Raw genomic sequence first — 20,952 nt, 5'->3', positions numbered from 1 at the left:
CCTTCCCATTCCTCCATCTCCACCTCACCACCATGCCTTCCCATTCCTCTATCTCCACCTCACCACCATGCCTTCCCATTCCTCCATCTCCACCTCACCACCATGCCTTCCCATTCCTCCATCTCCACCTCACCACCATGCCTTCCCATTCCTCCATCGCCACCATGGCTTCCCATTCCTCCATCTCCACCTCACCACCATGCCTTCCCATTCCTCCATTTCCACCTCACCACCATGCCTTCCCATTCCTCCATTTCCACCTCACCACCATGCGTTCCCATTCCTCCATTTCCACCTCACCACCATGCCTTCCCATTCCTCCATTTCCACCTCACCACCATGCCTTCCCATTCCTCCATTTCCATCTCACCACCATGCCTTCCCATTCCTCCATCTCCACCTCACCACCATGCCTTCCCATTCCTCCATTTCCATCTCACCACCATGCCTTCCCATTCCTCCATTTCCACCTCACCACCATGCCTTCCCATTCCTCCATTTCCACCTCACCACCATGCCTTCCCATTCCTCCATTTCCACCTCACCACCATGCCTTCCCATTCCTCCATTTCCACCTGACCACCATTCCTTCCCATTCCTCCATCTCCACCTCACCACCATGCCTTCCCATTCCTCCATCTCCACCTCACCACCATGCCTTCCCATTCCTCCATCTCCACCTCACCACCATGCCTTCCCATTCCTCCATCTCCACCTCACCACCATGCCTTCCCATTCCTCCATTTCCACCTCACCACCATGCCTTCCCATTCCTCCATTTCCACCTCACCACCATGCGTTCCCATTCCTCCATTTCCACCTCACCACCATGCCTTCCCATTCCTCCATTTCCACCTCACCACCATGCCTTCCCATTCCTCCATTTCCATCTCACCACCATGCCTTCCCATTCCTCCATTTCCATCTCACCACCATGCCTTCCCATTCCTCCATCTCCACCTCACCACCATGCCTTCCCATTCCTCCATTTCCATCTCACCACCATGCCTTCCCATTCCTCCATTTCCACCTCACCACCATGCCTTCCCATTCCTCCATTTCCACCTCACCACCATGCCTTCCCATTCCTCCATTTCCACCTCACCACCATTCCTTCCCATTCCTCCATCTCCACCTCACCACCATGCCTTCCCATTCCTCCATCTCCACCTCACCACCATGCCTTCCCATTCCTCCATCTCCACCTCACCACCATGCCTTCCCATTCCTCCATCTCCACCTCACCACCATGCCTTCCCAATCCTCCATTGGATTTACACTTGTTCCACTCCTGTTTAAAGCTGAGAGCGACCCTGCTCCCCCTTAACCCCTCATCTCCCTCTTTCCTTGCCCCCTGGGTGTCGATTTCTTAATTCTGGCTGTTGGACTGTGCTTATCAGCTCTCTGCAGCCTGCTACTACCAGGGAAGGATGGGAGAGAGAGAGTGGTAAAGATACGGAGGGGAAACAGGAGAGAGAGGGAGAGGGAGATGTCAGGGCTCTCAGGGACTGTCAATGGAGATGGAGAGAGTGAGCGATATGGATAGAGAGGGAGGGAGAAGTGTTTGACTTGTCAGAGACAGGGAGGGGAGACTGTTAAAGGGCGCATTATATCAAATGTGCCTCAGTGTAAATGACAGTCTGTCAAACCTGCTGGTTTCATATCAGCCTATCAGAATTATTGATGGCATGGCGCTGTTCTGTTCTAAACACAGCTGACCCAGAAAACACACAAGTGATAGAAAACTTTCATTCTATCTTTCCAAAAGCAGACTGTGCCAGAGAGTAGGGTGCACTAAGATAGATAGAAATAATTCCCTTATGAGGCAGAGGGAGGGCGGGGTGAGAGAGAGAAGGAACGGAAGACAGAAGAGAGAGAAGTTAGTATCTGTGCACTGAGGACGTGTATTAATAGATCAAAGGAAGCCTGGTAGTGGGGAGATGATGTGGGCACGACTGGGGATGGTCACGTGACCATCTTACCTGCAGACAGCCTGACCCCTGAGAAGGACCCCTGCAAGGAAACCCCTTAGGGACGGACATACTCTAAAAACACACCACTGGGATTCTGATGGAAGGAAACCTCGTTCCATCAATAAGTCATGGGCGGACCACAATGCAGCAAAGAGCCAATCTACCGAGGGACATCTGGGGGGAAGAGGCATTTTCGCAGGAAAAGAAATCATTTCAGCTCCGCTTGCCTGTGACATTTCTGCATTGTTCCAGTTCCGGGCCCCAGTCCGTATTGAATTACTCAATCATAGCAGAACAGTTCTTGGCTGTTAGGGACCTGGCAGTCTGCCTACACTCCAGGAGATTACGCAGAATCAATTCATTTGTAACCACGGCTGGAGGGGTGTTGTTGTGCCGTAGGTGTATGCGCAAGACAAGTGTGTGTGTTTGTTTGTGTGCCCACTGTGACTACTTCAGAGGGAGCTGGTTTGTTGTGTGCCCACTGTGACTACTTCAGAGGGAGCTGGTTTGTTGTGTGCCCACTGTGACTACTTCAGAGGGAGCTGGTTTGTTGTGTGCCCACTGTGACTACTTCAGAGGGAGCTGGTTTGTTGTGTGCGCGTGCATCCATGTGTCTATTGCGTTGCGCATGTGCATTTCGAATATCCCCTTGTTCCCACAGCTAGTCCATATGTCCCCCCTCTGCCCCTGAGAATAGAGAGGTTTCTCAGCAGTTTTTTTTTTTAGCTAGAAACAAGGGGGGGGGGGTCTTAGGACAGACCTGTATGGCACACTGACCGCAAACATGGAGGAGAGGGAGGGAGGGGAAGGGGTGTAGGGCTAAACAGAGCTAAAAGGCGAGGAAGGGAGCAGGGTCTATTTGGCTCAGGACTCAGTTGCTCCCTCTCTCTGTAGTGACTATATAATCAACCGCCTCTCTCTCCCTCTTTACATTGAAGCGGAGCGTTTAGCTAGAGCCAGTTGAATGACACAGTTCTACTGCCTCAGTGAATTGATCACGGTGAGCACCGGGAAGTGTGTCTGTCCGTGTAACTCTGCGACGGCTGTTGAAGTGTGTGAAGTGTCCTCCCCTGCAGTGTGTGTCCTCACATTTCTCGTGTCCGTCTTCACAGAGGTCCTGATGAACACTAGGACCGAGACGTCAGATCTCAGGTGGACCATCTACTCCCGTGACAACCCTCTGGTGCGTATACTGACCCCCAAACGAATCCTCTCTCTCTTCTCTCTCTCTCTGTAGAAATAGGTCCATCCGATCCTGGATCCTACATTTGAACTCACTTTATTCCTCATAAGTTTAGAATCTGTATACCAACTGTATAACAATGCCATTGATGGGCTTGCTATCTAAACATCTTGTCTCCTCTACCCCGCCGTCTCAGTGGGAGGAGGTGAGTGGTCTGGACGAGGAGAACAACAGTGTGAGGACCAATCAGATCTGCCAGACGGACGGCTTGTCCAGCCATTGGCTGCGCAGCGGGCTGATCCAGCGGCGGGGAGCGTCCCAGGTGTACGTGGAGCTGCGTTTCACCATGATCGAGTGTTCGTCCAGTGTCACACACCACCGCAGCTGCAAGGAGACCTTCAACCTTTACTACTACCAGGCCGACTCTGACGAGGCTACGCCCACTCACCCATCCTGGATGGAGAACCCCTATACTAAGGTACACAGCTATTGCATACACACATACACACACACACACACACACACACACACACACACACACACACACACACACACACACACACACACACACACACACACACACACACACACACACACACACACACACACACACACACACACACACACACACACACACACACACACACACACACACACACACACACACACACACACACACACACACACACACACACACACACACATCAACACTCAGCAACACATTCCTCATGGATGAAGAACCTCTACACTAAGGTATACACACCATGGGTTGGAACCAGTTCAGGGAACAGAACTGGAAACCGGAAAATAACTAAATTATTTGAGGAACAGAATCAGAATCAGAAACGAAAGTGATCTATACTGTTCCGGAACAGAAACTTTATTTTTTAAAGCATGGGAACTGGTTTTAATAACGTTGTTTTTTTCCCCAGTTCCATGAAAATCGCAAAACAAAGCGCCTATGCAAAGCCCTCACTCTGTCATTCAGAAATGTATTCCAGTGTCTGCCTGCCTGCCTGCCAGCTGGAAATCTTTGTGTGTGTGTGTGTGTTTGTACTGTAGGTTACCTGCCCCTCCCATCTGAAGCATAGGTTCCTGTAGCCTACTGACAACATTACAAGCATGATTCAGAAATTAGGGAGAGATGTTTAAAAGAATGGATTAACTTTTTCAATGCTAGTTAAGGATATTATAGTTATCATGTTTCACATTGGATTTATGAACTGTTTTTAATTCTAGCGCTGCTCTGAAAACACAAGCTCGTTAGCTCTGGTCCAACGTTAAACCAACTCGGAAGTGCAAAGACATTCAGAGTTCCTGCATAGAAGCCGCTCTTCCGTAGATATAATTCTGTGGGCCTAATTCAGATCAGGCATGTCATGACAAGATGCCCGGCGCTGCAAGGCAAGCTTCCCCCATCCTCTCTCCCTCTCTCCTCACCCGCAAAATATGTCAGTTGCATCTCACGCCCTACATTGTGACTGGCAGCACAGTTTGTGTGTTTGTCTTTCCTTATGATTTAACCATGTTGTTACGGCGAAATACAATTAGCTCTTAACGACTTTCCTATACAGATTAAATCGCTTACCCGCTCAATAGCCAGTTACTCTATCTGCGCTTATTGGGGAAGTCATTTAATGTCGAGCTAAATAAAATAAAAAACGATTACAAAGGTTTAAAAAGGAAAGGAATATTAAACTGTACTTTTGGGTCTCGAACCGGTTCAGAACTTTTCTGGTCGGAACAGTGCAACGGAACCAGAAAATGATGGTTCTGTTCAGAACGAAACGTTTGGAAAACAATTTTGGTTCCACACACAGCTGCTCTACACACACTGACATACACAGATATACATGTACACACACCCGTTATGGATGGAATCCACTGGAATGTGAGTAGGCTGTTGGGATGTTGGATGCCATGTAGAGATATTACTTCCTGTGTTTGTGTTGACCGACTGCCTCTCCCTCCTGTCATCCTGTAGGTGGACACAGTGGCAGCTGACTTCCTGCTGAGGAAGGGCGGAGAGCGTAAGTTCAATGTGAAGACCCTGCGGCTGGGGCCTCTGTCTAAGAGGGGCTTCTACCTGGCCTTCCAGGCCCAGGGAGCCTGCATGGCCCTGCTGTCTGTCAGGGTGTTCTTCAAGAAGTGTCCCGCCCTGGTCAGCTCCCTGTCCTCCTTCCCTGAGACTGTGCCCCGCACCCTCGTACAGGAGGCCCAGGGGGTGTGTGTGGACAACGCCGCCCAGCAGGGGCCCCGGCCACGCCCTCCCAAACTCTTCTGTGGAGAGGACGGCCAGTGGGTGGGCCAGCCCACTACTTCCTGTGGCTGTCTGTCCGGATATGAGCCCGCTGATGGACACAGCCGCTGCTCAGGTGAGAGGAAGGGGGAGGTGAGGGGGGGAGACAAGGGGAGTATGCCGTCTCATCAGTTTAGGTGGAAATCTATTCTGTCTGTCCTTTCACACTCACACAGAGTTGAGGCCTAAACAATGAAACAATGGAGAAGTAGCCGGGTGGGGGTTGGAGGGCGGGGGACAAGAGAGAAGAGGCTTACAGAAGCAGTATTAACCGGGAGTGTTGTGGTGGGGCAGGTTAAAGCCTGGGGGACTGAGGGAGGTCAGGGGGAGCAGGGCAAAGGTTAGAGGTGAGGGCGGTGTCACAGGGCTGGGCGGCTGAGGGTGGCGCTTAGGACATGTCAGGACTGGCTGTCAGACAGACCCAGTGAATCAGCCATGAATGGAGGGAGGGGAAGAGAGGAGGGAGGGAAAGGAGGAAAAGAGAGGAGGGAGGGGAAGAGAGGAGGGAGGGAAAGAGAGAAAGGAGGGGAAGAGAGGAGGGATGGAAAGACAGAAAGGAGGGAAAGAGAGGAGGGAGGGGAAGAGAGGAGGGAGGGAAAGAGAGAAAGGAGGGAGGGGAAGAGAGGAGGGAGGGAAAGACAGAAAGGAGGGGAAGCGAGGAGGGAGGGAAAGAGAGAAAGGAGGGGAAGAGAGGAGGGAGGGGAAGAGAGAAAGGAGGGAGGGAAAAAGAGGAGGGAGGGGAAGACAGAAAGGAGGGAAAGAGAGGAGGGAGGGGAAGACAGAAAGGAGGGAAAGAGAGGAGGGAGGGGAAGACAGAAAGGAGGGAAAGAGAGGAGGGAGGGAAAGAGAGGAGGGAGGTTGCAGGTAAAGAATCTTCCATTACCGGTACATCGAAGCCAACCTGACAACAGAGAGAAGCAGGGAGTATTCTCTCTGGGGAGGTACAACTCTCCTAATGAGTCAAATTATCCATGTACACACACACGCACACATTCACAGGTGGAGAGAGACAGATGGACAGAAATGCGGATAGTGTATAATGAAAAGCCAAATGTTTTACTCAAGCCTCTTGTTTGAAGAGAAAAAAAAGTACGAAAATGTGTGCACTCACTGCTGTAAGTCCCTCTGGATAAGGGTGTCTGCTGAATGACTCAACTGGAATGTTCTTATGTTCTATCCTCCTATTTCAGTGGTTAGATACAGTCTTTTGCTGCTCTGACAGGGAGTTGCTCACGAGCCAAAACAGCCACACTCAGCAGGTCATTACAGGCACTCCGCATCATTGCAGATGACTGAAAATGTTGGAGAAGAGCTCGTAAAGGCAGTAATAGAGCTCTGCCAAGCTAACGCCAGCACGCACACTGGTACGCACACACACAGTGCAGAACACTTCTCTTCCTCATGTCCACACCATCACACAGACACAATGCCACAGGCAGGCGGTGGGTTGCCTCTGTCCAGCTAATTACTGTGCTCTTATTTCGTTCTCTCAGTGTGTGTGTGTGTGTGTGTGTGTGTGTGTGTGTGTGTGTGTGTGTGTGTGTGTGTGTGTGTGTGTGTGTGTGTGTGTGTGTGTGTGTGTGTGTGTGTGTGTGTGTGTGTGTGTGTGTGTGTGTGTGTGTGAAACGGGCCTCCACCCCTGTCTCCCACTCCCCCCTGGAGAAATGTAAAGGGAAGGTCACAATAGGGTCACATTCCACACTCTGTGCTTTAAGGAGAATGGGAACACTCTCTCTTCTTCTCTCTCTCTCTCTCACTTTGTCTCTCCCACATGCTACTGCCTCAGTAACACTTGTCTGCACAATTACATTAGCATACACACACAGCCAAGTATATCATTTAGCAGACAGTGTTTAACTAACTTCTGTTGCTGTCTTCTCGTTTTAATGTAGCAGGTTGTACTCTTATTTAGCATCCCTCTCCAACAAAGAGGAAAGCGTGTCATTAAAGGCAGTGTGTGTGGGTTGATGTATGGAGAGTGTGCCGGCGGTGGGGGGGGCATAAAGCTCTTTAAGTGGCCCAGTTGGAGCCTATCTGTTAGCTATAAAACTCTCTCATCCCACCAGCAGCCAGCCAGCCAGTTAGAGGGTATTTACCAACAGCACTCTGATGCCTTATCTCTGACTCTGTCTCTCTGTCTCTGTCTCTCTCTCCCTCTTTCTCTGTCTCCTTCTTTCTCTGTCTCTTTCTCTGTCTCTCTCTTTCTGTCTCTCTCTTCATCTGCCTCTGTCTTTCTCTGTCTCTTTCTCTGTCTCTCTCTTTCTGTCTCTCTCTTCATCTGCCTCTGTCTTTCTCTGTCTCTCTCTCCCTATTTCTCTGTCTCCTTCTTTCTCTGTCTCTTTCTCTGTCTCTCTCTTTCTGTCTCTCTCTTCATCTGCCTCTGTCTTTCTCTGTCTCTGTCGCTGTCTCTCTCTCCCTCTTTCTCTGTCTCTCTTTCTCTGTCTCGTCTCTCTCTTTAAGTGGCCCAGTTGGAGCCTATCTGTTAGCTATAAACCTCTCTCATCCCACCAGCAGCCAGTCTTTCTCTGTTTCTGTCTCCCTCTTTCTCTGTCTCTCTCTCTTTCTCAGTCTCTGTCTGTCTCTGTTTCTCTCGGTCTCTGCCTCTGTGCGGCTTCGATGCTCCCTGGCGTCTGGTCACTGAGGTTGAGTCTGTTAGGGGAACTCTGACCCTCAGTGCAGCTCCACCTTCTGTCAAAAAGCCTTTTACTAAGATGCATTGTAGAGTCTGCTCAGTATCGCTGTAAGGATTCTTTTGTGATTCTTTGGGGATACTTATGTCTTGTGTCCGGTATCTGTTTGCACATGTTTTTAAAGCATGCACTTCTATAGTACATGTGCTACTATTCAAAGGCCCTCTTCACACACAATAGAGAGAGAGAGAGAGAGAGAGAGAGAGAGAGAACGAGAGAGAGGGTGAAAGTTACACCGTGTACACGGATAACAAAGAGAAAGTCTATTTATACTGTCTGGGAAAGGAAGGCCAGGGCCACTTGAATTGTAATGATGTCATCTTATTCAGCGATTAGGTTTGACGCGGGGCTTTTATGTAGCTTCCTGCCTGGCTGAGTTAGCACCTTAACTGTTTATCCTCTCTATTTGGTTAATGATAACTCGGCTCCAGGGAGTCGGAAACTGTTAGACAACCCGGCTTTGTATTAATCCTTGTAAACAGTGTTTCCCCTATATTCATTTGGCAGTGGCGGGCCGCGGCTGCTCAAACTTTGCCGCCACTCCAAGAAATATTATATATATATGATGAAATATGATATATATATGATGAAATATGATATATATATGATGAAATATGATATATATGGGAAATATGGTTGTTTAAAAATATCAATATATTTGGCATGGTAAAACGTTGTCAGTGTAATCTTAAATGACTAAAAACAGATATAAGTATGTAGAAAATATAAAGAAGATATATCTTTTTTAATAAGATCATCTTTGAGAACGAATAGTCACCTATAAATACTCAACAGTCAGAGAGAATCTCACATTTATAAAAAAGGCATGGCTTAGGGACCCCCATTGATTTTGTTATAACGTTTGAGTCACCCAGATAGCATAAGAACACTACGGCAAAATGTGTAGAAATGCAGGAAATTTGTTTTTAAAACTGCAGATTTTCTCTCAGAAACTCTGAACTACCCATACTTAGACACTGTACAAGTGGAACAACAACCCAAAACTAGCTCTACCTAACTGCTGATAATTTGCATAACCGTGTTATTCGATACAATAAAATACAGTACGATAAAACCCAACTTTATTGTTCCTCATGGGGAAATGCAATTAGTAGATAACAACTAAAACTTCAGTCATTTTCCTAAGTAGAGCAACGGCAGTTTGTTAGAAGTCTTTATCCGTGGATGATGTGTGTATGTGATGTGATGTGATTCGTTGTCATACTGAGTGGGTGTTATGACTAATGTTTTAGGAGTCTGTTATTATTACCCAATACTTCACAGTGGCTCACATAGCTCAAATTAGACCTTCAATATCCGCAAATGAATACATATGATCCCCAGTTATGTATTTGATTCATTTCTGTAGCCGTTTATTTAAACAGAAAGTGAACAGAGCAGATATTACAATAACACACGCACACACACTTGCTGTGCCGGATCCCCCTCGCTGAATGAGCCCGGTGTGTCAGGGAGCGAGCTTGATTTATGGGCTGTTTACACTGAAGCCGGGTGTCCGTGTGAGTCGAAGGATCAGAGGAGAGGCGAGCGCATTCACATCCATTTCATTGTGTTTATGTATCTTGGTGATGATTAATGAGCGTTCCTGTACTGTTTGTCTTTTTTTAACATGCTTTTTGGCTCCCAACCCGACCTGCTATGATGGGACACTATGCTGCCTGCGGTGTTGGTTTCTGATGTTACGGTTTGTGGCGACGTTCAGGGCCGTACTAACTTTCCTTCTCCCCTCTCGCTCACCCTCGTCCTCTCAGCCTGTCCTGTGGGTCAGTTTAGGTCCGCCTCGGCGGGCCAGTGCCAGGCCTGTCCAGGGTTTAGCCATGCTATGGTGACGGGCTCACCTGTGTGTCAGTGTCGTCCAGGATACCTCCGCGCTGACTTGGACACCCCAGACACCCCCTGCACCAGTAAGTGAACACATTATTACACTGGCTCATAATAATGGCTGGAACGGAGCGAATGGAATCAAACACATGGAAACCACATGTTTGATGTATTATTTGATTTTTTTATTTAACCAGGGAAGTCAGTTAAGAACAAATTCTTATTTACAATGACAGCCTAGAAACAGTGGGTTAACTGCCTTGTTCAGGAGCAGAATGACAGATTTTTTAGCTTGTCAGCTCGGGCATTCGATCTAGCAACCTTTCGGTTACTGGCCCAACGCTCTAACCACTATGCTACCCTGCCACCCCAGACATACTCCACCCTCTATTTACTCTCCCCGGATACTCTGCGCTATTATCTTTCCCTTTCAACTTGTGTTTCTCTTGTTGCCCTCCCTCCTTTGTTGTCCCTCGCCCCTCTTCTATTTCTCTTCTCTGGTGTTGTGCTCAGCCCCTCTCACCTGCTCTGTGGCCTTTTGTCCCAGGGCTGAGAGTATTGAGATGCGGTTCCTTTGTAACGGGTGGAGAGCGGGGCGTAGCCTGGATGTCACTCCCAGGATGGGAAGCGTTGATGGGTCGTGAGGGACACCTCAGTGTGGATTCAGGAATTTCAATTCAGCCGCGTGTGATGTGTGAATTGGAGGCCGTTTGAATTGGGCACGCTCACTCAGAATGGCCACGAAAAGAGTTCGCAAGGAACAGCAGTCTGAAACTCGTCTGAAGACTGAAACCCGTCGAGGACAAACAGAATTCCCCGTAGACTCTGCTCGCCGGTTAAATTACAGCTCTCCCTAATTAAGTCGAGACAGTTGATTTATTTGACCACTCCAGATGTTTTGACTAATCACAAGCCGTTTTCCCCCTCATCCTAGATGTTGACGTAAATTAAACCTAAATAACAGTAGGCCGTTGTGATGGTACACAAATGCCTCCTACTTGAGGCCACCCCAACCTCCCAGAGAGCATTGTGGCTGATTTTACTAAGCACTGCTATCACAGAAGCTGTAAATGGCCTAGCCACTGGCTCAATGACAAGGCACAGTCTCCTTAGCAGGAGCAGGAACTAATTCACACTGGCTGAGTGGCATTGCAATTGTGTTCCACTTGGCTGGCAGCAATCACAATCCCCCTACTACAATCTTCAGCTGCTGATCATTATCATTTAAAATGTGGACGTGTGTAATTGGAGCACCAATTCAATTCTGCATCACAATGTTGTTTCCTGCTGTGCCCCTCAGCCTCTCGTCCCTGGTGGCTCCTCCAAACGCAAGCTGGAAATGTATCTGGAACATGACAAGTAGCATGCAAGCGATTTAATTGACGATGCAAATCTGAAACAGAGGAACCGTAATATGGCACATTGGGCCAGTAAAGTGCCTTCAAATGGAAAATGTGTTTTTGTCTGATGAAATATTTGTGATTTCCTGATGAGGTGGTGTGTGACCCTCTCCTCTCCCCCTTGTCCTCCAGGGCCCCCCTCTGCCCCACGAAGCATCGTCACCCAGATTAACGACACCACGGTGACCCTAGAGTGGAGCGAGCCCCAGGACAGTGGTGGCCGGACTGACCTGAGCTTCTCTGTTGAGTGTTCTCTGTGTGGGGCCCCCTGGGGCCCCTGCTCTCCCTGCGGGGACAGTGTCAGCTACCGGCCCTCTCAGCGTGGCCTGCTGGGCCGCAGGGTGGTGGTCTGGGGCCTCATGCCTCACACTACATACACCTTCTCCATCCAAGCCCTCAACGGGGTCACCCCGCCCAACGGCAAGGGGGCTCCCAGCGACAGTGTCAACATCACAACCAGTCACGATGGTGAGAGAGAGAGAGACACAGAGAGGACGAGAGAAGGGTTTGTGGTTGGGGTCGTATGGTTAGAAGAGGAAGATTGAATGTTGTTTTTTATCTTTTAATGTCGTTTCTTTGTGTTGGTCTGAGTGCAGTTCCAGTTCTGGTGTCTGTGATCAGGAAGAGTATCTCTACAGAGAGCAGTCTGACTCTCCACTGGTCAGTTCCAGCCCAGCTGCACTATACTATCCTGCAGTACCAGCTACGTTACTGTGAGACGGTGAGGATGACCAGACGCTCTGTCCTCCCACTGTTAAATACTCTAGCTCTGACTCACCTCAGGTCTTAGGGAGTTGACCGTTACATCTGTGTACATCACTCTGACCTCCCTCCCACTGGCTCAACCTGGCGCTCTTATCTGCTTCTTCTACCACCATCCCTCTCTTCCTCCATCCCGCTCTCTCTCTCTCTCCGTCCCTCTCTCTCTCTCTCCGTCCCTCTCTCTCTCTCTCTCCGTCCCTCTCTCTCTCTCTCCGTCCCTCTCTCTCTCTCTCCGTCCCTCTCTCTCTCTCTCCGTCCCTCTCTCTCTCTCTCTCCGTCCCTCTCTCTCTCTCTCCGTCCCTCTCTCTCTCTCTCCGTCCCTCTCTCTCTCTCTCCGTCCCTCTCTCTCTCTCTCTCCGTCCCTCTCTCTCTCTCTCCGTCCCTCTCTCTCTCTCTCCGTCCCTCTCTCTCTCTCTCTCCGTCCCTCTCTCTCTCTCCGTCCCTCTCTCTCTCTCCGTCCCTCTCTCTCTCTCTCCGTCCCTCTCTCTCTCTCTGTCCCTCTCTCTCTCTCTCCGTCCCTCTCTCTCTCTCCGTCCCTCTCTCTCTCTCCGTCCCTCTCTCTCTCCGTCCCTCTCTCTCTCTCTCCGTCCCTCTCTCTCTCTCCGTCCTGCAGGAGCGTCGAGGTGAGGAGCAGGGGCAGTTGTGTAGCTACAGGGAGAGTGACAGTAACCAGGTGGTGCTGAGTGATCTCCGCAGGGCCACTCAGTATGACGTGCAGGTCCGGGCTCGCACCATGGCCGGCTACGGCAGCTTCAGCCCAGCGGCCTCCTTCCGCACCATGCCTGACGGTAAGGAAAGGCCCAGGCTTCACTCTTTCAGGGAGGCATATCCATATCCAGGCTCACAAAGTATTCTGGGGGTTTTCACTTTTTTTGTGTGTTCTTTCTGCCTTCTTGTTAATTTGCCAGATCACATTAGTTCATTAGTTACAACATTAGTTTTAGTTACAACATTAGTTCATTAGTTAAGACATTAGTTCATTAGTTACGACATTAGTTCATTAGTTACGACATTAGTTCATTAGTTACGACATTAGTTCATTAGTTACGACATTAGTTCATTAGTTAAGACATTAGTTCATTAGTTACGACATTAGTTCATTAGTTACGACATTAGTTCATTAGTTAAGACATTAGTTCATTAGTTACGACATTAGTTCATTAGTTACAACATTAGTTCATTAGTTACGACATTAGTTCATTAGTTACAACATTAGTTCATTAGTTAAGACATTAGTTCATTAGTTACAACATTAGTTCATTAGTTACGACATTAGTTTTAGTTACAACATTAGTTCATTAGTTAAGACATTAGTTCATTAGTTATAACATTAGTTCATTAGTTACGACATTAGTTCATTAGTTACAACATTAGTTCATTAGTTAAGACATTAGTTCATTAGTTCATTAGTTACAACATTAGTTCATTAGTTACGACATTAGTTTTAGTTACAACATTAGTTACAACATTAGTTCATTAGTTACGACATTAGTTTTAGTTACAACATTAGTTACAACATTAGTTCATTAGTTACGACATTAGTTCATTAGTTACAACATTAGTTCATTAGTTACAACATTAGTTCATAAGTTACAACATTAGTTCATTAGTTACAACATTAGTTCATTAGTTACAACATTAGTTCATTAGTTACGACATTAGTTCATTAGTTACAACATTAGTTCATAAGTTACAACATTAGTTCATTAGTTACAACATTAGTTCATTAGTTACGACATTAGTTCATTAGTTACAACATTAGTTCATTAGTTACGACATTAGTTCATTAGTTACAACATTAGTTACGACATTAGTTCATTAGTTACAACATTAGTTCATTAGTTACGACATTAGTTCATTAGTTACAACATTAGTTACGACATTAGTTCATAAGTTACAACATTAGTTACGACATTAGTTACGACATTAGTTCATTAGTTACGACATTAGTTCATAAGTTACAACATTAGTTACGACATTAGTTACAACATTAGTTCATAAGTTACAACATTAGTTCATTAGTTACAACATTAGTTCATTAGTTACGACATTAGTTCATTAGTTACAACATTAGTTCATTAGTTACGACATTAGTTCATTAGTTACAACATTAGTTACGACATTAGTTCATTAGTTACAACATTAGTTCATTAGTTACGACATTAGTTCATTAGTTACAACATTAGTTACGACATTAGTTACGACATTAGTTCATTAGTTACAACATTAGTTCATAAGTTACAACATTAGTTCATTAGTTACAACATTAGTTCATTAGTTACAACATTAGATCATTAGTTACAACATTAGTTCATTAGTTACAACATTAGTTACGACATTAGTTCATAAGTTACAACATTAGTTCATTAGTTACAACATTAGTTCATAAGTTACAACATTAGTTCATTAGTTACGACATTAGTTCATTAGTTAAGACATTAGTTCATTAGTTACGACATTAGTTCATTAGTTAAGACATTAGTTCATTAGTTAAGACATTAGTTCATTAGTTACAACATTAGTTCATTAGTTAAGACATTTGTTTTAGTTACAACATTAGTTCATTAGTTAAGACATTTGTTTTAGTTACAACATTAGTTCATTAGTTAAGACATTTGTTTTAGTTACAACCTTCTTTTTTTCTTTGCGTCTCAGGGCATGACTCTCCTTCCCAGCTTCTGGTGACCGGTGTCCTTATCGCCATGGGAATGCTGCTGCTTGTTACTGTCATCACTGTGGCTGTCTTCTGCATACGGTGAGAACCAGGGAGAGAGGGAGGATTGGGGGAGGGGGAGAGAGAGCGGGCAAGATGGGGACAGAAATACTGTAATGTGAATTTTACAAAAAAGGAAAAGCTAAAATAGAAATATGGGTCTTATCTTAACATTTGCCATGCTTTTGTATTTTTGCAACCGCTACCAATCTTATCACGCTTAGATTATGACTGTCACCTTCATACACTATGTCATATTTGAGCGAAACTCTCAAAGAGCCAAATCATTTATCTTTGTGACTTTGTGCTTACGGGGCTAGAAGTTATTCCGCTCATTATAACACTTTCCCTTGGCTTCATTGTTTCAGCAAATAGCTCCACATGCCCTCTGAAAAAAGGTTCTGGGAACATAGGGAACTAGAGAGTGAGAAAGAGAAAGGGAGAGTGGGAAAGGTAGAGAGAGAGGGGGGGGGGGTTGGAGAGAAGGGGTGAGAGAGAGCGGGAAAGGTGAAGAGAGAGGGGTAGAGAGAGGTAGGGCGAAAGAGGGGGGGTGGAGGGAAGGGGTGAGAGAGCAGGAAAGGTAAAGAGAGAGAGGGGTAGAGAGAGGGTGGAGAGTTGGGGGTAGACAGGATGCAGCAGTCCCAACCCTGTCTCCACAGGACAGGAGAACAATAGCTCTGACCTTGGGGCACACACTACACACACATGCAGAGTTGTGCACACACATCCACACATATTGTGTATTTGCACATACACTAAGAAGTACACAGTGTGCACACCCTCACGCACACACGCTCACACACAGTTGTCGGCCTGGTTCTACCGCCAGATGAGGGTGGAACAGTGGAACAGTATTGCTATTTTGGGCCTGGGAGAGAGTTAGAGTTAGAGAGAGAGAGAGAGAGAGAGAGAGAGAGAGAGAGAGAGAGAGAGAGAGAGAGAGAAGCAGGGGTCCAGTAGCTACAGGGCTGTACAGTGCTACTGGGATGGGCCTGGGCCAAAGGAAGTCTCAGTAATGGAGCCCTCCACCACAGCAGGCCCAGACACAGAGCAGAGTGGCTCCTGAATGTGCAGAACAGTAGAGGGCCCAGGAACAAGGCATTACTTCATCTACCAGTCATGTATTGTTTCTGAGACCGAGAGAGAGACTCAATGAGCTTGTTTGTGACACTAAGAAACCCTCACAGAGAGACCAGAGGTGTTACGTCACTGGACTAGCAATCTCTCTCTTTCTCTCTCTCTCTGACCCCTTGCCCCTTTTCTCTCGTCCCCCCTCTCCCTCCTTCCTCTCCCACACACTGTTCTTCTCGGTAGTAGACACAGCAGGATGAAGGACCCAGAGCTGAGTGACAAAAACGGCCAGTACCTCCTGGGCCAAGGTGAGTACACATACACACACACATACATAGAAATACTGCATACAGCTATTTTCAAAGTCATGTTTTAGTCTGTCTGTTACTTTGGCTGTTCCGTCGTTTACTTCCCCCTACCCTCCCTCTACTCCTCTCCTCACCTCAGGAGTCAAGGTCTATATTGACCCCTTCACTTACGAGGACCCTAACGAGGCCATACGGGAGTTTGCCAAGGAGATCGATGTTTCATTTGTCAAGATCGAGGAGGTCATTGGTGCCGGTTGGTGTCTCTTATCTCTTTGTTTTTCATGATGTATTGCTGCCTGTAAACAGACTGGTTGGTGCTGCAGTATCATGTTTGTACTGACGGGTGTTTCCCTGGCTCGTCTATAGGAGAGTTTGGGGAGGTGTGTCGGGGAAGACTGAAGGTTCCAGGGAAGAAGGAGAACTACGTGGCCATCAAGACACTGAAGGGCGGCTACACAGACAAGCAGAGGCGGGACTTCCTGTCGGAGGCCAGCATCATGGGCCAGTTCCAGCACCCCAACATCATCCACCTGGAGGGCATCATCACTGCTTCCTGTCCCGTCATGATCCTCACTGAGTTCATGGAGAACGGAGCGCTCGACTCCTTCCTTAGGGTCGGTCTATCTACTGTCCTGTCACTTTGTATCTCCGAGAGTCCTACACACACACACACACACACACACACACACACACACACACACACACACACACACACACACACACACACACACACACACACACACACACACACACACACACACACACACACACACACACACACAACTTGGCCGTGACCCCACTCTCCGGGAGTGTCTCAGGGGGAGTTGGGACATAAATGTACATTTTAGTCCTTTAGCAGACGCTCTTATCCAGAGCAGTTAGTGCATTCATCTGAAGATAGCTAGTTGAGACAACCACATATCACAGTCGTGGTCATTTCATTTTTCCTCAATAAAGTAGATATCAGCAGATTCAGAGCTAGGGAGGGGGGGGAAACTCCAGTGGGAGTGTTACTTCACAATTATTTTTTGGGGGGGTAAAATACACACAGGACAAATATAATCCCCCACCAAATTATTATTATTATTACACACAAACACACACAAATGCAAACGCACACACGCTCCACTTGTTCTCCTACAATTCAAACTTTCCCATCTCTCTCTCTCTCTCTGCAGTTGAACGATGGTCAGTTCACTCCCATCCAGCTGGTAGGCATGCTGCGTGGCATCGCGTCGGGCATGAAGTACCTGTCTGAGATGAGCTACGTCCACAGAGACCTGGCCGCCCGCAACATCCTGGTCAACAGCAACCTGGTGTGTAAGGTGTCTGACTTTGGCCTGTCCCGTTTCCTCCAGGAGAACTCCTCAGACCCCACCTACACCAGCTCTCTGGTGAGACTTACCGTTCTTCCTCCACACCAATCCCATATTGCATCTGGTTATGGTGTGTGGTTGTTGACCCCCCCTGTCCTCTCGTCAATCAGGGTGGTAAGATCCCCATCCGCTGGACCGCCCCAGAAGCCATCGCCTTCAGGAAGTTCACCTCGGCCTCCGACGCCTGGAGCTACGGCATCGTCATGTGGGAGGTCATGTCGTTCGGAGAGAGGCCCTACTGGGACATGAGCAACCAGGACGTGATCAACGCCATAGAGCAAGACTACCGCCTACCGCCGCCCCCTGACTGCCCCGCCCACCTCCACCAGCTGATGCTGGACTGCTGGCAGAAGGAGCGCTCGGCTCGCCCCCGCTTCGCCGCCATCGTCAGCGCCCTGGACAAGCTGATCCGCAACCCCGCCTCGCTGAAGATCGTGGCCCAGGAGGGTGCAGGGTGAGTGGGCACAGATCTCTAGGCAAGGGGCTGGGTGTGGAGGGTGTGTGGAGAGTCAGAAAAGGCCAGTGTGGGTTTGAACACAGCCTGTGGTAAAGACAAGGAGATGACTGTCTCACCAGATGGAGAGTATATACTGTCTCTTAAAAGAGCCCAGTCTTTATTCCATTGCTTCATTCCTAGAATACAGTCCTGTCTGTCAGAGTCAGTCTACATTAACCTCCTACTGTCCCTCCTCCTCTGTCCTGCTGTGACCTGTCACACTCTAACTGTGCCCATTCTCTCCCTCTTTCCCACCCCGAATACTAACCTGTCACTCACAGCTTGGGCCACACCCCCTTCCCCTCCAACAGCCATTGTTGTTCCCTGCCACTCATGCAGCCTTAGATCCCGCCCCCATTCTGTGGAAATGCCTGTCCCTCAAGGCTACATGCCTGTGAGGCCCCTGGTGTGCTAGTGACAGAGAGAGTGTGTGTCCCCTGTCCCCAGGCCGTCCCACCCCCTGCTGGACCAGCGGGCCCCCCCGGCCCCCTCAGCGTGTGGCTCCGTAGGGGAGTGGCTGAGGGCCATCAAGATGGAGCGCTATGAGGACAGCTTCCTCCAGGCTGGATTCACCTCTGTAGAGCTACTGGCCCAGATCACTGCTGAGTAAGTTCACAGTTCACACCTGCAACAATGTGTCTCTCTCTGACTTTCAAACCTCTTGAAGTTGAGTCACACTCTACGACCGTAGCTCTATGTCTCGGTCCGCCTATTTGTCAGTCACTCAGTTTGTCTGTCTGTCGGTCTGCCTGTCTGTCAGGCCTTCTGTCTGGCTGTTTATCTAACAGTATGTCCTTCTCCTCAGGGACCTGCTGCGTCTGGGAGTGACCCTGGCTGGACACCAGAGGAAGATCCTGTCCAGCATCCAGACTCTGACCATGACCAAGAGCCCTGGCACCATACGCTTCTAACCCCGGCACAATTTACCTTGACCCCCGACCTCTGACCCTCACCCAACACAGACACCAGCACGCACACAGCACATCGCACACCCATGGACCCAGCCAGCACCCTGCTACAACCACACAGTTCCTGACCCTGGCACCAACCGGGCCCATTCTTAGACGTGAAGTCCATCAGTGACTGAGCGTAGTGACAGCACCTCAAGTTGAACTAATTCTAGATGACCTTCCCTACTACCTGACCAACCTGTCCTTACTGATCAGTCAAGTGATCAGTCAGGCCTGGTGCCGAGGACTGGTAGTAGGCTGCTGTGCTCTCTATCCTCGATGCAGTGGGAAAAGTAGAAGAGGTAAACACTTTATGCAAAACATCTTTCAGTGAGGACCCATTACACTTCTTTGCTGATCTGAAGTTACGGGTTTTACGCGCCCCACCAAACTTCTGGGAGAGCGTGATCGTCCCCTTTTGATAGGCTGCTGGAGCCTCTCGGACTGCCTCTCTGGCCAGTTCATCCTCACTCCGCCTCCACTGCTTCACTGCTTGAATGTTTACCTGTGGTCCTAAACAAACTGGTGATACCATTGGAGGAACAGGCCAGTGCCAACGCCAACCCAAGGACTAAAGCTTATCTATTGGTGTATTCCGCCAGTGGCAGACTAGGCTACCGCAACATGGATTATTAATCCACGGGAATTATACGATGATGTGGAGGGATGACACCTTTTTCAGCGGACCTGGAAAACGTGTGTTTGGACTCTTATCGAATCGGCCTCACTTTTTCCTTTGGTTTCAAAATGGCCTCGGTTTTCCTCAGGTGTTATGGGTAATGTGGGCGTTTGGACCAGAACAGACTGTAGTCATACAAGCCTTCATTTCCTTATCTTCTTCAGTGACAATGTGTGACCCTCCTGGGTCAGTCGTGTGGGAGGAGAGCAGGACTGAGACGTATCAGCACTTTTATATATTGAACAGACAGAAGTTGGGTTTTTAGTCAGTTCTCTGTCTCTCCAACCCTCCTGTCAGCAGCTACATTACTTCCTGTGTTTCTCTTGGAGTATGGCTGGCTGGCATTTCCACTTCCTGTTGCTGCTGGACTGGGCAGCTCACTTCCACACACTCAGACTGAAGGAGGTCCCTGACCATTTTTACTTGGGACTTTGACCAGGAAAAATACCAGTCTGGCCTCATTATTTGGTTGATATTATAGGTGGTCAGTTTTTCGTCTTGCTTGAGTGCCATTTGATCTTCTATGTGGACTGATATCAAAATGCCTGTTCTATAAAGCAGAAAGCCCTCCCTGGGTTATGTAGTTAGATCTGCCATACAGAAGTCTCTTCAGATGCCACCATTTTCACATGTTTGGGGAGATTGTGTGGTTCCTTGTTACTAAAGGATTGTGGGAAATGTGGTCTTCACATTGAGGATCTGCTATGAAAACGGGAACCCCTCTTTTATAAAGTTTCCTTTCAAAATAATGTATAGGTATGTATGATTTGATTTGCCCATACTTTCTGTGTGTAATCTGTACTCAGTCACAATAAAGACACACACCGGTGTTTATCATCGAGACTCCTCATTCAGCAGCGAACGGAGCTTATAATAACAACACATTACACACACTCCCTCGAGAGATCTCAAACGCACACACATTAATGCAAACACACGCGCGGATGCAGAACGAAAAACACATGTAAGTGCGTGCACACTCATGCATTCTAAGTGAAGCATCCCGAAAACAGAGTGCATACATCCACCTACAGTATAATATCCACACTCCTGTAATCGTTTTAAGGTGATCCGTTTCCTTGGCAGCTCTTGTTTCAAACATTCCTCCCCGCAGATACTGTGACCTTCTCCACGGTGAAGTTGTGGTTCGGGAATTGAGCTTACACCCCTCCTCACCCTCACCACTTTCAGCTTAGCTACCTCGTGGACA

General features: G+C 48.0%; 1 protein-coding gene across 2 annotated transcripts in view; it reads left to right on the top strand.

Annotated features, from left to right (window-relative positions):
• LOC139537044 (ephrin type-B receptor 4a-like) overlaps positions 1-20,579 on the top strand; it is a 34,811-nt gene extending 14,232 nt beyond the window's left edge. Inside the window, exons 2-16 of one of the 2 annotated variants that reach the window (XM_071337873.1) lie at positions 3,086-3,156; positions 3,353-3,634; positions 5,141-5,531; positions 9,918-10,070; positions 11,520-11,855; positions 11,984-12,108; positions 12,763-12,937; positions 14,805-14,904; positions 16,180-16,241; positions 16,381-16,494; positions 16,608-16,855; positions 17,420-17,635; positions 17,728-18,071; positions 18,561-18,719; positions 18,919-20,579. In XM_071337873.1, coding sequence (XP_071193974.1) covers positions 3,086-3,156; positions 3,353-3,634; positions 5,141-5,531; positions 9,918-10,070; positions 11,520-11,855; positions 11,984-12,108; positions 12,763-12,937; positions 14,805-14,904; positions 16,180-16,241; positions 16,381-16,494; positions 16,608-16,855; positions 17,420-17,635; positions 17,728-18,071; positions 18,561-18,719; positions 18,919-19,024 — 2,882 coding nt within the window. In that variant the 3' untranslated portion in view covers positions 19,025-20,579. Of the gene's footprint in view, positions 1-3,085; positions 3,157-3,352; positions 3,635-5,140; positions 5,532-9,917; positions 10,071-11,519; positions 11,856-11,983; positions 12,109-12,762; positions 12,938-14,804; positions 14,905-16,176; positions 16,242-16,380; positions 16,495-16,607; positions 16,856-17,419; positions 17,636-17,727; positions 18,072-18,560; positions 18,720-18,918 lie in introns of both variants that reach the window. The other variant, XM_071337872.1, reaches the window with a different exon arrangement.
• The last annotated feature ends 373 nt before the right edge of the window (positions 20,580-20,952 follow it).

This window comes from Salvelinus alpinus, chromosome 13, assembly GCF_045679555.1.
Source record: "Salvelinus alpinus chromosome 13, SLU_Salpinus.1, whole genome shotgun sequence".
NCBI lineage: Eukaryota > Metazoa > Chordata > Actinopteri > Salmoniformes > Salmonidae > Salvelinus > Salvelinus alpinus.
This window is presented reverse-complemented; position numbering and strand designations above follow the sequence as displayed.